The sequence below is a fragment of the Equus quagga genome, chromosome 3, assembly GCF_021613505.1.
Source record: "Equus quagga isolate Etosha38 chromosome 3, UCLA_HA_Equagga_1.0, whole genome shotgun sequence".
NCBI lineage: Eukaryota > Metazoa > Chordata > Mammalia > Perissodactyla > Equidae > Equus > Equus quagga.
Genome location: NC_060269.1, coordinates 151,324,234 through 151,338,894, shown reverse-complemented (window position 1 = coordinate 151,338,894; position 14,661 = coordinate 151,324,234). Strand labels below are relative to the sequence as shown.

Sequence of the window (14,661 nt, the reverse complement as noted above, 5' to 3'; positions counted from 1 at the left end):
GCCGGGGGAAGGCCACCAGCACCAGGCTGGCTGGACAGACAGAAATCAGGGGATGGCACAGCCTCCTCTGTCCACTGCTGGGTGGAGCCTGGGGTTGACGGAGGGGCCTCTTGCCTGGGTCAGCACCGGGCCCCAGTGACCAGCCCTTGTCTCGAATTAGAATCATAGAAACTCCCTGGAGAACGGTGGCAGTGGGCAGGGAGACTAGAGGTCCGTCCTTGCACCCCTCCAAGCATTCAGGCCTCCCAGCAACGAGGGCCTCCGTGCTCTGCTCACGCTGCTGTGCCAGGCCCTGGGCCAGGGGCACTGCTTGGCCATTCACTTGCTCCCCACAGAACAGAACGCTGCGGCTCAGAGGGTGGGTGGCACCCGTGGAAGGCGTGGAGCTCACGGCAGAGCGAGGGTTCCACTCCAGCTCCGTCTCCTTGCTAACCCTGGGCTGGGGCGACGACCAGGATGGAGCAGAGCCTGACGAAGGAGGCGGACAGCTCGGGGAGCAGCGGGGCTGAGGTGTGGATGCTGTGTGTGTGGCGGGGGGTTCACTCCCTCACACTCGCTCTCACTCCTCCACAGGAAGGACCCTCGGCTCTGGGCCACGTGGAGCTGGGTTCGAATCCAGGCCTCCCTCCACCAGCCTTGTGATTCTCTCACCTCCCCACCTCAGTCTTCTGCCCTGGAAAATGGGATAACAAGATCTCCTTCCCTGGCCCTGTGGGACGGAGAGCGATCACACGTGTGAAGCCCCAGGGTGGGGTCCAGAAAGCCGCAGGGACTGCCACACTCCCTCCCTGCGTTCCCAAGTCCTTCCCCTCCAGGTGGGCACTGGCGTCCCCAGGGGAAGGTCCCCCATCTCCACACACCAGCAGCCCTCCCGACCTCTGCATTCCAGCTCTGTCATCAGGAAGCTATCACAGCAGTACAAGTCGGGGAAAGGGGGACACCCTTTAGAAAGACGACATCCCATTAAAAAGTGCCCCTGAGGTTACCTGGACAGGCCTGGTGAGCGGCACTGCCCACCCCAGTCCCTGCAGCCATCACCCTCTGCGACAGGCCCTTGGTCTTCGCAGAACCTGCCAGCACACGCGCACACCGACTCCCTGAGCCCGTTGTCTGCCCTCAGCAGAGCCATCAGACCCTCGAGTGCCCCTTGTCCTGCCGTCGGGCATTGCCAACCCCCTCTCCAAGACGCTCCCTGGTTTACAGAGGGTTCCACGGGCTCTGCGCTGCTCCAACCTTTCCTTTAGAGTCCCCAGAGGAACTCTCGGTGCCTGTGGGCCGGCCTCGCGCCAAGCCCGCACCAGGCTCTGGGTTCTAACTCCCAATGTCACAGTTCGCTGTGCAAGATGGGGTTGCATCCCATTTCTCGTGAGGAACCTGCTCTGCCCGAGTCCCTTTCTGAAGCACTGAACTGCTTCTCTGGATGGAGTGGAGAAGGCAGGACGGCTCTGCCTGGGCACCCCCTCTGACCTCGTTCTGGGGCCACAGGGTGGCCAGGGGCGACCATGGGCTTGCAGACGGGTCCTCCCATGGAACCTGGCGGGAGTGGTGGTAGCCTCAAAGCGACAAAGTTCCCTGTTCAGCAGCCAGCGGACAGCACAGTTAGGAGACACGCTCAGACCAAGAAAGCAAAGTAAAGCTCAGGAAAAATCAAAGGCAAATCAAAACCAGATAAACAAAAAGGCCCGCAGAAGATGGGGCCTGCTCATCTCTGCCTTCCAAGGGCACAGAACCAGAGTCTTCCTCCCCTCTACGGCGCCCCTGACTCCTCCTGCTCTGCCCCCCACAGATGCCGCCTCCAGGGCGGGGAGGACACATGCACCCAGATGGGCGGGCAGAGTCTTTCTCCAAAGGCCCAGCTGGTCCTTTAAAACACGTTCATCAACACGGATTGCGTGGACCTGGGAAGGGTGAAAGCCTGAACCGGCCGCACAGCACATACCTTTCTCTTGTTGGTCGGGCAAATGTAGAAGTTGTCGATGACGGTAGTGACGCCAGGCTGCAGGGTGAGCTTGGTGTAGGTCGTCCCGAAGTCCGACGACCTGGGGGGACAGGACGACAGCTGTCAGTGATGTGCCCATCCAGGAGCCCACGGATCCAGCACAGGCCACGCGTGAGTGTGGGCACAGAGCCCCAGGCACCCTCACATGGAGACGTGGAGTCCTCTCCCGCCAGGGAGCAGTGCGCCCCAGGTGGCAGGGGAGGGGACCAGGGCTCCCTGGGGGACGCTGAGCATGCGCTCAGGGCTGGAGCCCTGATGTGGAGTCAGGTCCTCTGACTGTGAATGCCAGCCAGTCTCCCCACGGAGCCCCATCCTCGGCGTCCCGCCCTGTCCACACGTGTATTAGCTGTGCTGTAGCTGGTCTCATGTTTAGGAGGGGGCCTCATACGTGCCAGCACCTCTAGGTCCCTGTGTCTCTGATTCCCTGCAAAACCCTGACAGACTATGTCACCACGTCTGTCTGGCAGATGACCAGAGGATGAGGAAGAGGCTCAGAGGGGACAAATTCCAGCTTTCAATCCGTCAGCCAGCAAGTGGCCGAATCAGGATGTGGACGCTGGCCCGTCCCCTGCAGAGCTGGCGTCCCGTGTGCTCTACAGAATGTCCGCCCACTGTGCCCAGGCCCCATGGTGGCCTGTCCGCTTGTCCGTTTCCCACTCCGGACCCTGAACTCCTCCAGGGAGCCGCACCCGACCACGCGTGCCCACAGGATGCAGGGGACACGGCAGGTACCGGAGCTCAAGGCGCTGCTGGAAATGGGACCCCAGGCCCTGTGTTGGCTCTGAGGGCCACCCCCAGGCTCAACGTCGGGAGACCTGCTCGCCGCACAGCATGACCCGGGCCAGTCCCTCCCTGCCTGGGACACCCTTTCCTGGTCTACACCGGGAGAGTGCAGGCTAGGATCTCTGAGGGCTCTCTGGGCTCTAAAGCCACCAGCCCAGCAGCAAGGACAGGAGAGAAGTCCTCAGGGCCACTTTACATCTGTGGTTTGGAAGCAGTGGCTACACCAGGACGTGGAATTAACTCCATGTGGAAGCTTAGAGTCCTCGTGACCCTGAAACCGACGCTCCCTATTATCACCCCGTGAAAATGTGCTGGGATTGCAGAGTGTGCCCGGCTGCAAGTGGGAGGGACGGCCAGGTCCTCGGGCAGCACTGTCCCTCGCATCCTGAATCCGAAGTGTGGCGTTCCAGAGATGCTCGGGTCCCAGGGCGAGCCTAGAGCCTCCCCATCTTCCCCCTGTTTATCGCCTCGGGGTTCAGTGGCCATATGTCCCCAGAGGTTGGGTCCCTCCCAAGCCTCAGGGTCACAAGGTCCCTCCTTGGCCAGGGCAGAGAGCAACCCCTGCCCCCGGATCCCCGGGGAGTCCAGCAGCCCCTCCCCAGGTGGCAGGAGAGGACCCTCTGGGCCTCAGACTGCCCTGGGCCTCCCCGGGGAGGACCTGCTGGAGCGAGCCAAGGAGCCCAGGAGGTATAATTAGGGCAGCGCTTACTCTGTAAACCGCAGAGAATTGATTTTCTTTGGGAAGGAGGGAGCCAGAGGCCCATTAGCAGAGGATCGATCCAGCGCCCCAGGAAATTCCAGAGCCCCTCAGAAACAGATGGCTGTGTTTGCCAGCTCTGTGTGTGTGTGTATATGTGTGTGTGTCCCTGTGGCTAGAGGAGCCTGCTCACATCTCGCACCCAAGGCCACCTGCTGGTGTGGGCCTGCAGCAGGGAGCGCGTCCACCACGGCCCTGCTGCCCAGGGGCCCCATTGTAGTGGGGCGAGGTGGCAAGAGGGACAGACAAACAAGCACCAATGTCACAGCGTCAGGTGCGACAGGGAGGGAAGAATCCACAGTGCAGGGGGCTGGAGGGGCCGTGGGACTGCTGTCTCAGAGAGAGGGGCCGGGAAGGCCCCTGGGACACAGGGACCTTGGGGCAGAGACAGGAAGGAAGAGCGAGTGCTGAGTGCCTGGCTGGGGGAAGCCATTTGTACCAGGTTGAGTAATGTCCCCTCAAATTCATGTCTGCCCAGAACCTGAGAATGTGACCTTATTTGCAAATAGAGTCTTTGCAGACGTCATCAAGTTAAGACGAGGTCATACAGGAGTAGAGTTGGCCCTTATCCAGTGACTGGTGCCATAAGAAGTGGGAAATTTAGACACAGACACAGGGAGAACGCCATGTGGCAACAGAGACAGACAAGAGATGCTAAGGATTTTGGGCCATGACTGGAAGCTAGGAGAGAGGCCTGGAACACAGTGTCCCTCAGATCCTCTAGGAAGAACTAACCCTGCTGGCACTTTGACCCTGAACTTCCACCCTCCAGACTGTGGACAATAACTTTCCATTGTTTTAAGCCAGCCAGTTTGTGGTCCTTTGTTAGGGCAGCCCTGGGAAACTAATACAGTGGTCCAAGTAGAGGGAACAGCATGTGCAAAGGCCCTGAAGATGGGATGGCCCTCCCTTCTTCTCTGGGGAGAGCGAAGGAGGGATCTGTTTAAACCAAAGTTTTGCCACTGCTTTAGCAGCCATCGAGGCATCAAAAACCCTCACCCTGCAGGACAGTGCAAATCCAACCCTTCAAATATCCATTCACCCCAAGTTCCCAGCCTCCTGCCAGGGACTGGGAACACCAGTTCATTCATCCACTCATTCACTGCTTCCTTCAATATTTGTTCAGCTCTTTTATGCTTTAAGCCCCACACTAAGGACCGGGAGTTCAAGTTCCTTCATTCGTTCAAATTCTTTCATGCCACGTGTATTTACTGAGGACCTTCTATGAGCCAGCCACTTCACAGAGGGTGGGGATCCCACGGTGAGCAGGACAGACGCCGTCCTGCCCGTGGGGATGACAGGCTGGCTGGTGAGAGAGAGCAAGCAGACAGGTAATTCCAGGTAAGCAATGACATCAAGGGACATGTCCAGAGAGCCCTGGGAGACTCTAAGGGGACGTCCTCGGCTCCCCCACTCCCACACTGCCCCCACCGCCAGTCTAATCCAGCACCGCTCTCGCTGACTGTTCCTCCTCAGTCGTTCACAGTCCGTCCCAGCATCTCCACCCGCCTTCAGCCGGGCCCTCCTCATCTCCCGCCTGGCCTCGGGGCTCCCAGTGGGTTACAGGCCCAGAGGGGAGGGACGCTGATGCCGGCTGGGTGGACTCCATCTGGGAGTGGTGTCAGATTCCTGTGCTGTGGCAAATTAGTAGCTTAAAATGAGACAAAGTTACTATCATATGGTTCTGGAGGTCAAAGGGTGAAATGGGTCTCATGGGCTAAAATCAAGGTGTCTGCACCTTCTGGGAGCTCTAGGAAAAAGCCATTTCCTTGGCTTCTCCAGCTTCTAGCGGCCTCCTGCACTCCTTGGCTTGCGGCCCCTCCTCCATCTTCAATGTGCATCCCTCCAATGTCTGCTTCCATCATCCGTCACATGTCCTCACCTGCAGGCAGATCTCCCTCGGGCTCCCTCCTGCAGGGACCCTTCTGAGTACCCATCCAGGACCATCCATTTCAAATCCCTAACGTAACCACATCTGCAGAGGCCCCTTTGCCTTGTACGGTGACTTCCTCCCAGGCTCCAGGGTTAGGACGTGATATCTCTGGGGGTGTCCTTCTGCCTTCCCCAGGTGGGCATGTGAGCCAGGTGCCAGGTGCAGCGGTAGCAGAGGGCAGCAGGAGGGCTGCAGGGGGCCGAGAGAGATGACAGGCCCGGAGGTGGGTAGGTGGGCAGGGGCGGGGCCTGAGGGTGCCTGAGCTACAGAGAGGTGGGGCCTGCTCTGTAGTCCAGCACCCGCTCAGCGTGGGAGGCTGCGGATCACTGGGAATGTGGCGAAGTCGCCCGAACTGAGATGGGCTGGAGGGTAAAACCTACACCCATCTCAAAGACTTAGGGTATAAAAACGGATGTAAGATACTTCATTACAATTTTATATTGGTTACATGTTGACATAATACTTTGGATATACTTAGTTAAGTAAAATCTATTAAGATTAATTTCACCTGTTTCTTTTTATAATTAATATTTTTTTAGATCAGTTTTAGGTTCACAGAAGAATTGAGAGGAAGGTACAGAGATTTCCCATATAGCCCCCGTCCCCACGCACGCACACATCCCCCACATCTGCATCCCCCTCCCGATGGTACATTTGTTACCAGTGATGAACCCACACGGACACGTCATTACCGCCGGAAGTCCACAGTTTCCATTAGGGTTCCCTCCTGGGGGTGCATGTTCTGTGGGTTTAGACAAATGGGTGCCGACGTGCGCCCACCATGCCAGCATCGCACAGAGCAGTTTCACTCCCTAGGGCTCCTCTGTGCTCCATCTAGTCATCCCCCACCGGCTCCCCCAACCCCACCCTGGGTGACCATGGCTCTTTTTGCTGCCTCCATAGTTCGGCCTTTTCCAGAATGTCATACACTGAAATCATACAGTGTGTGGCCTTCTCAGACTGGCGTCTGTCACTTAGTAACATGCGTTTAAGGTTCCTCTAGGTCTTTTCACGTCAACTGTTTCGTTCTACTTTTTAAAGAACATTTCTACGCATGGCTCATGTCCTATTTCTCATGGACTCGCTGGCGTGGACACAGGCTGAGGCCGTGGGCGGCCTCTAAAGAGGATAAGCAGGTTGTGCAGGGACAGACCTGTGTCCTCATCTGGAAAGTGCCGTCTCAGCGGATTAGCCGAGCGATGGCATGGCAGCGTTAGACGGTGCCGGCGTCAAAGCACACGCCGTAGGAGCTTGCCATTGCTGCTATTTTAGGAAACTTCTGTGACAGCAGGTGGGACAGGGGACCGAGATGGACGGGCGTGGCAGTGAGAGGAGCAGGAAGGAAGGGCAGGACACATGCCCGCAGGTGGAATCAGCACCACTCGGGGATGGGCAAGATGTTGGGCTGAGGAGCAAGAGGGGGTTGCGCCACGTGACCTGGAGAACAGGGTGATGCTGCTCAGGGGGGCGCAGCATGGTGAGGTGGAGGGTCGGGCTGGGAGACAGGATGGCGCCTCAGTGAGGCTCGCTCACCCGGCACCCACTAAGCCTGGGACGAGGCGGGGCTCGAAGATGGGTGAGTTCACAGCCACACATTGTCCCCTGTGTCACCAGCTCACCTGGCAGCAGTCAGAGGAACCATGCGACCCTGTGAGGCTGCCATGAGTCAGGCTCGCTGGAGCCAGGGGCCGGCAGTCAGTGGGTCTGGGCGCCCTCGCTGCTACTGATGTACTGAGCTCCCCAGGCGCCAACTCAGGGTGAGGGCATCTGTTTCCCCTCTGAGGCATCAGAGGTGGGAGTCAGGGGTCCCTGAAGCCCCCATCCATGGACAAGGCTGGCCACACACCCCTAACCTGCACTTTCCCTGCCTGTCACTTGGCCTCCCAGCATCCCTTGCAAGCCGTGGATCTGGCTCTCAGAGGCCGGGTCTCAGGAAACATTTTGCTGGACCTTGTTTTCCTGGTGGGCCACGTAAATGTCTATGTTTCATCTCATTATTTCCTCAGGCCACTGTTTCCTAAATTCAAATAAATGAATAAGTCCAGCAGTGATGATATATATGTATTATGAAGATTCATTCCAAGAAACAAAACTGGAAAACCACTGATGGTTTCATGCGGTCTCTGGTTCTCCCTGTGTATCTGAGGGAGGGACTAAGGTGAGCACCTCGCTCTTCAGAATGTGCGACATTTCTGCTGCAAATCCAGCGGTCCCCAGGGGAGACTGGACGGATGGTCTTGTCTCTTCCCCGGGAGTATGGTCAACTCTGTTGTGCACTCACCAAGCTTGAGCCTCTGACAGAGGTCAACCCTGCATCGTGGTTAAAACACCTGCAGGCGGGGGGCAGCGAAGGTCAGGGGAATGGACCCGATTCTAGCAGGCAGCTCTCGGCCTGGCACTGTGGGCATGGATGCCAAGGGAGAAAGGGGGTGGGTGGGAAGGACCCCAGAACTCCCACACGAGGAGAGAGAATGAGGTTTACGTGATGTCGCCGTGTCACACTTTCTTGCTTCTCAGCTGATCGTTATTTTAAACTCCAAAAGCTCTTTCCTTTAAAGAACATTTTAAAAAAACCCCTGCTGACTACTTCCTGTGTATTTGCAGTGCCTCGTAAGCAGCAGGACCCCACAGACCAGGTAATGCTGGCACCCGGCGGGGAGAAATCAAGGCTGGCTGGGTGAGGCTGGAGCCCTGAGTCGGGTTCCCAGGGCGGCTGCAGCACATTCTGCAGACAGGGGCTTCGGACTGCAGGCGCTCATTCTCCCAGTCCTGGAGGCCGAGCCCACACCGAGAGGTCAGTGGCCCTGGTCCCTCCGGAGGCTCTGGGGAGGGTCCTTCCTGCCTCTTCCAGCTCCTGGGGGCCCCAGGTGTCCCTGGGCTTGTGGCCGCCTCGCCCAACCTCTGCCTCCATCGTCACACGGCCTCCTCCACATGTGCCCATCAGGACAGCAGTCATCAGATCAGGGCCCACCTTAAATCCAGAACGACTTCATCTCAATCTTTAACTAATTACATCTGCAAAACTGCATATCCAAAAAAGGTCATATTCTGAGGTTCTGGTGGACACAGATTTCGGGGGGACCTTCTTCAACCCACTACAGGCCACGGCATTTACTGAGCACCTGTTCTATCCAAGGACGACCTGAATCAGGTGCCTTACGTTCCTGATTCTTGTTCAAATCTCCCCATGGCCCCGGGTTTCCACCCCTGAATCTGACGCCACCTCCTCCTGAAGCCGGTACAAGTCACCTGGTCGGAGTGAGGACAGCAGCCACCAAGATCATCCAAGGGTCCACAGCCCAGGCACACAGCTAGTCCTCAATAAATGCTTGTTGGATTCCTACAGAGAGGCTCTGGGTTCCAGACCCAGAGGCTGAGTGACCTCAAGTGAACAGCTTTCCCTCTCTGGGCAGCAGTTTCCCCAGAAAATGTGGAAATTGGATTTGATTATGTCTAAGCACCAAGTGAGCCCTGGACCTGCCTGCCGAGGAGAAACTCCCCTCTCATCTCAGCACAGCGTCAACGTTCCTGCGAGAGGCCAGGGTGTCCAGAGGGAAGGAGGAGGGAGGGAAGAAGGGAGGATGGAGGAGGGAAGGAGGGAGGAGGAAAGGAGGGAGGAGGGAGGGAAAGAGGGAAGTGGAAAGGAGGAGGGAGGCAGGAGGGAGGAGGGGGTGGAGGGAAACAGTAGCCCCTGAGCGGCTCGTCTGTGCCCCCGCCCCGACCTTCACAGCGCTCAGCATCCTCACCATCTGTAAGTTCTTCTAACAGCATCCAGCACTCAGAGAGTGATCACTCCAATCTACACTTATTCAAATTAAAAACAAAAAGCCGGAGTCTAAAACCGGGCAGATAGAAACATGGAAGGCAGCGCAGTTGGAAAATTGCTATTTGTACATCGGCTGCTTAACTGCTGAGTGTTTGTACATATTCACTTTTTAAAAATGATTTAATTAAGCCATTTTCATACTCTATATAATTATTTCATTGGCAGGGACATACGTTCAGCTCCTGTCCCCTCCCCTTGTGCAGAGGGGCCCACGTCCCACCCGCTTCCCACTGGCTACCTTGAAAGCCCACAGGTGTGAAAGGCAGCGCCCACCTGCGTGGCTGTGCCACCTGCAAGTGTGTGTCCTAGGCAAGGCCGGGCCTCCGTGAGACTCTGTTCCTTCATCTGTAAAGGGGCTAATGAGATGAAGACGGCGTAGCGGTCTCTGCATCACTGTGCCGCCTGAGGGGCGCTGAGGTCACATCGCCTGTCTCTGGTCCAAGGTGCGGCTGTGTGTGGACACACCTTATGCACCTGAATGATTACGATTCTGAGGACCAGCACTTGTTCTGCACCTGACAGTTTGCAGAGCATCCTGAGCAAACCCCCGCCGACACTCCAGAGGGTCAGAATTACCATCCGCACTTTACGCACGGGGAAACTGAGGCCCGGCTAGGAAAGGGACTTGTCTAGAGTCCTATGGGGATCTGATGGCAGAGTGGGGACTTGAACTCCAGCCTCCGGGCGCCCACCTTGGGCTCTCCCACCAGAGAAGGAGATGTTAGAGACGTGTTTTCCAGCTGAAGGGTTTCTGAGCTTTGGCGGGATTCCAGCCGCACGTGACGTCTGCGATGTGACAGGAGAAGGAATGGACGCTGAGCAGACACCACACAAGGACCACTCTTGTTCTCAGGAACCGATGACTCCGTGGGGCCCGGAAAGAGGAGGCTTTGATCTGCTGCCCGGACTGAGTGATAATCCTTTTCGGGATCAGCGAGGAAAAGAGTTAGGGCGGCAGGGGCACTTCTAGGGCCGATCAGCATTCCAGGACATTCTGGAACGTGGCTTGGGATTCTGAGTGTGAGTGGGGAGTTGGGCGCCAGCTAGGTGGGTGAGTTGAGGGGAGAAATCACAGCCATGGCCTCAAGGGCACACACGACGGCAATGGAGGAGGATGCCAGCCAGTCACCCCAATATCCTGGAGCAGCCGGGGCAGGATCCGAGAGGGCGGTCTCCTCCCAACGTGAAAGGTCTGGGGGTGGGGATTAATAAAAACTCGTGCTCACCATGCGCTGGACACCATGCTTGGGGTGGAGAGCACGGACTCACTGAGCCAGGACGATCACATTGGAACAGGAGTTTGCCTTCCCGCTTGACAGAGGAGGAAACCGAGTCTCGAGGAGTATTAAGTGACTTGCTCAGGATCACACCGCAACTACAGAAAACTCATTTTAAGCCAGGCTGTCAGGTTTCAAGTCTGTCTTTTCTGCGGTACCCCAGGCTGTCCCCCAAGCGGTGCATCACTGTCCATGGAGGTGGGTGGCATGGCACCCACCCCGCGAGTCTGGACTTTCTGACTCCATTTCTCACTCTTGCAGGGTCTGGTGGGCAACGGTCTCTAACGTGCTGGCCAGGCAGGCTCTGGTCCCAGCAGTCGCCCCAGCACCCCTGCCGGCAGCTCTCCCAACCCCTTAGGGACAGAAATTTGTGCACGACCTGTGACCAGATGGTACCGCAAGGCAGATCACAGGGTGCGCCTGCTCGCGCAGGCTCCTGGCCAGCCGCATCCCGTCTACTTCATCACGAGGATCTGGTCCTTTCTAATGATTCCTGCACTATTTTTAAAAATTCCCGAGACAAGTGAACTCCTTCATTTCAAGAGTTCCTTTCACCAAACCTGTCCTGAGCACCTGTGCATGCAGGCTGTGTGCAGGGCGAGCCGTGCCGCCGGCCCTGCCAGGCACTACTCTGCCAAGACTTCCTCATGGCCAGCAGGACAGGGGTAAAGCAGCTCCATGGGGGGCCGGCAAGACCCTGTTCTGGGCGGTGTCAGTGTCCACTCGGAGTGAGCCATGCTCCGGCCACATCTGGTGTGGAAAGGACAGGGTGCCGCCTTTGGGGAGCTCAGATCCAGTGTGCGAAAGCAGAAGCAAGCAAATGGACCACAGAGACGCAGCCCAGGGATGAGCGCTCAGAATCTGGGGACAGCTTTAGGAGCTCCCAGGGAGCCTCTGGAGCCTGGGGAAGGTGCTAGGAGCTCCCATGCAGCCTGTGGAATGGTCTAGGATCTTCCACGGAGCCTCGGGAAGGTGCTACCTGAGCATCACAGGAGAAGCCCCTCAGTGTGCCTGGGGATCTGTGGAGCCTCAGGAGGAGCTGGAGGAGCTGGGAGGGGAAGGAGGAGGAAGAGGGCATGGGAGAAACGGCGGGGGTGTTCAGGAAGCGCCCCGAGATCTGGCTGGGAAGCCGGTTGCTCCGTGCGGCCGCAGTGAAGGAACGGGGCCTAGTTCCAGGCAGAGGTGACAGAGGGGCCAGGGCCCAGAACCAGACGAGGGAGCCCAGGGCAGACACCCTGAGACACAGCAGCCTCCGCCATGACTGGGCCGCTGCGCCCCGCTCCCGCAGGCTCAGGGTGAAGAGCCTTCGTGGCTCAGCTTATCTGATCTCCATCCTAACCAACGGCTCTCGCTGTGCCGATGAGGAAACTGAGGCTCCAGCAGATAAAGTCACTTGCCCAGCCTCATAAAGGATGAAGTAAGACTGCGTCTCACGGGGTTCTAAACCGTGCACCGTCTACCGGCTTCCGGCTATATAGAGAGGAGGGGGCACTGTGGCTCTAGCTTATTTTATTTCTGGAGGTTTTCAAATGGCACTAGGCGGCACCTTGGCACTGGCTCTTTTTCCAGCTGGTGGGGTCTGTAGAATCAGTTTATAGCCATCAGGGCTAAATAAGGCCCATGTTCCTGGAAGTGCCCCTGGTCACTCTCCTGGCAGGGGCAGGGCTCACTGGAGCGGGCAGAGCTGCCTGCTGCTCACCCTGGCACACGGGGCCGCATCAGCTTCCAGCAGGTCCTCACTTGCACAGTTGGTCTGCAAGCTCTCAGCCGGGCACACTTCCAAGGGCCGAGGTGGGTGACTGAGCTGCTCGCAGCCCATGCCCCCAGCCAGGAGATGGCTGGGCCATTAGCAGAGGCAAGGGCAGGGTGGGCAGGCATCAGTGACCCCAGAGTTTCCTCAGGCTGCAGGCCAGAGGCCACCAGTGCACTTGACACCCTGTTGTAGCTCACTGAGAAGCAGCCCAGGGGCCCAGCCGGGACGCAGCTGTGTCTTCTGGGTTAATTGGGGAAATTGTATCTGATGGGAGGTCAGCAGAGCCAGGCTGGGTTTATGCCCAGGTGGAGGTGAGTCTCTGGTGATCCCGATGCAGTGGGGGAGCGGAGGGGCTGGAGGAAGCAGCGCACATTGCTGTGGATTCTATCGGGAAGGACACACAAGCACCTCCTACGGATGGGACAGGCCAGTCAGTGCGCAGGAACGGGCCCTGCCCACGTGCAACTTCCTTCTCCCGCTGCCCAGGGTGAGGCACACTGATGCACACGCTCCCCCAGGGAACTAACCGATCTGGGAGGATGCCAGGCCCCTCTACAGCCCAGAAGCGTCATTTCAAGTAGGAAGGACCCAAACAGAGTAACACAAACAACAACACAAACAGACCAGCTGCGGACCAGATGATGCAGCTCTGCAGAGCTTCCCGGGGAGCAGCCGCCTCGGGCGGAAGAGGGCGACTGGGGATCCCGGGCAGGAGCGGAGGGGGCAGGGGAACTGGAAGAGAGCCGGGGCCGGGGGCGTGTGAGCCACAAGGTCAGGGCCGAGGCTTGGCCTCAAAGCTGCTTCGGGGCTGGGCCAGGTTAGGCCTGGGATCTCTCCTGAGGCAAATTCCTGAAACGTAGCAATCCCCATACGATAAAATTTCCTTCTGGATGTGCCTACGCATCCTCGACTCTTCTTGGAATCATTAATAAATAACAGAACAAGAAGCGCTAACACCTACAACAGTGACAAGAAGAAAAGAAGCTTCTACTTCAGCCATCGGCCGGGCCCTTTCCCCTCCGCGCCTGTCCAGCCCCGTCCGTACGTGAACACGCTGACAGCACTGCGGTTACAACCTGTGCACCAACTTGGTTCTGATTTTATCACCGAACGGTTGGCGTTTCCCGCTTGCTGTGCACTATTCCATCCGGTGCATGCGGCATTGTGGATGGATCATTTGTTAGGCTGAAATTCTTTAAAGCCTTTCTACAAACATCGAGGGCCTACTATGTGCTGAGCATTTTGGAAATGCACTTTTTTTCCATCTATTGCAATTACAAGCCCCTCTGCCCTTCACAAACAACATTTTCGTTACTTTAACACATCCTGGATCATTCCTATACGGTTAAGTCGCAGAAGCTGGGCTCCTCCGGGAAGCTCGAAGCTTCTGCCTGGCTTTTAAAAAATGTATTCTTAGATCCGAGAAACTCTTACAACTCACTATTTTATAAACGAAGGTCCTCATTTATTCTTAGGGGGTCCTGGCACAAAACGATAACATTTTTCAATGCCAATTCCCAGATTATAGAATCTGACACTCTAAATTGATTTTTTTGAGTAACTGTTGACTATATCCAGTCTCTGCCAAAGGCGGGCCAAATGATATATTGAGCGTTTTTAAAGAAGAGGAAAAGCGTAAAGAGACATCAGCAGACGAGATCTGGGCGATCAGGAAGGGAATTCTATTTTAAAATGTTCAGAGGAGTCTGCCGGTACGAAGCACAGAGACCAGGCAGGAAATAAGACACGACGAACACCGAGAGCCCCGTCTCAGGAACCTCCAAGAAATGCTCTGCGTTATGAGACGGCGGATACCCAGGCGGCAATTTTAATGGCAGAATGCTCCTGGAACACAAGACAAAGGTTGATTCAATGACAAAACTGAACAGTTAAGTCAGTGACCTACAGCTTCCTGTTTCCAGTGTCCTTCACGACAGCCTCTCCGCCCTGCACCTGGGTCCCTCCAGACGCCCGGCCTCTCCTCCACCAGCAGGAGGCCCCGCAAGACCCGCCCTCGGCTGAAGGTGGGCGATCTGGGCTTGCGGCTGCCTCCATCCTCTTCCGATTTTGGACCTTGGACAACTCAGTCACTATCTCTGAGAGTTAACTTGTTTCTCTGTGATATCAGGTGGCAAAAATAATAATAAATAACGTTAATAACTCACCATCATTATTTCCCCATGAGTCAAGTCCCATCCTGAGTGCTTTGCATGGATTGGCTCACTTAATCCTCCCAACACCCCTACAAGGTAAGGACCAGCACCCTGTTGTCCAGAGGAGGAGACTGAGGCACAGAGAGGCGAAGCCGGAGGTGGAGGAGCTGAGTGAGCCCC

At 57.0% G+C, this 14,661-nt stretch overlaps 1 protein-coding gene across 1 annotated transcript in view; it reads right to left on the bottom strand.

Annotated features, from left to right (window-relative positions):
* Positions 1–14,661, bottom strand: part of SORCS2 (sortilin related VPS10 domain containing receptor 2) — a gene marked incomplete at its 5' end in the record, with an annotated part of 487,825 nt that overhangs the window by 188,078 nt on the left and 285,086 nt on the right. Inside the window, one exon of the mRNA XM_046655787.1 lies at positions 1,940–2,039. Within this exon, the coding sequence (XP_046511743.1) occupies positions 1,940–2,039 (100 nt within the window). The remainder of the gene's footprint in view (positions 1–1,939; positions 2,040–14,661) is intronic.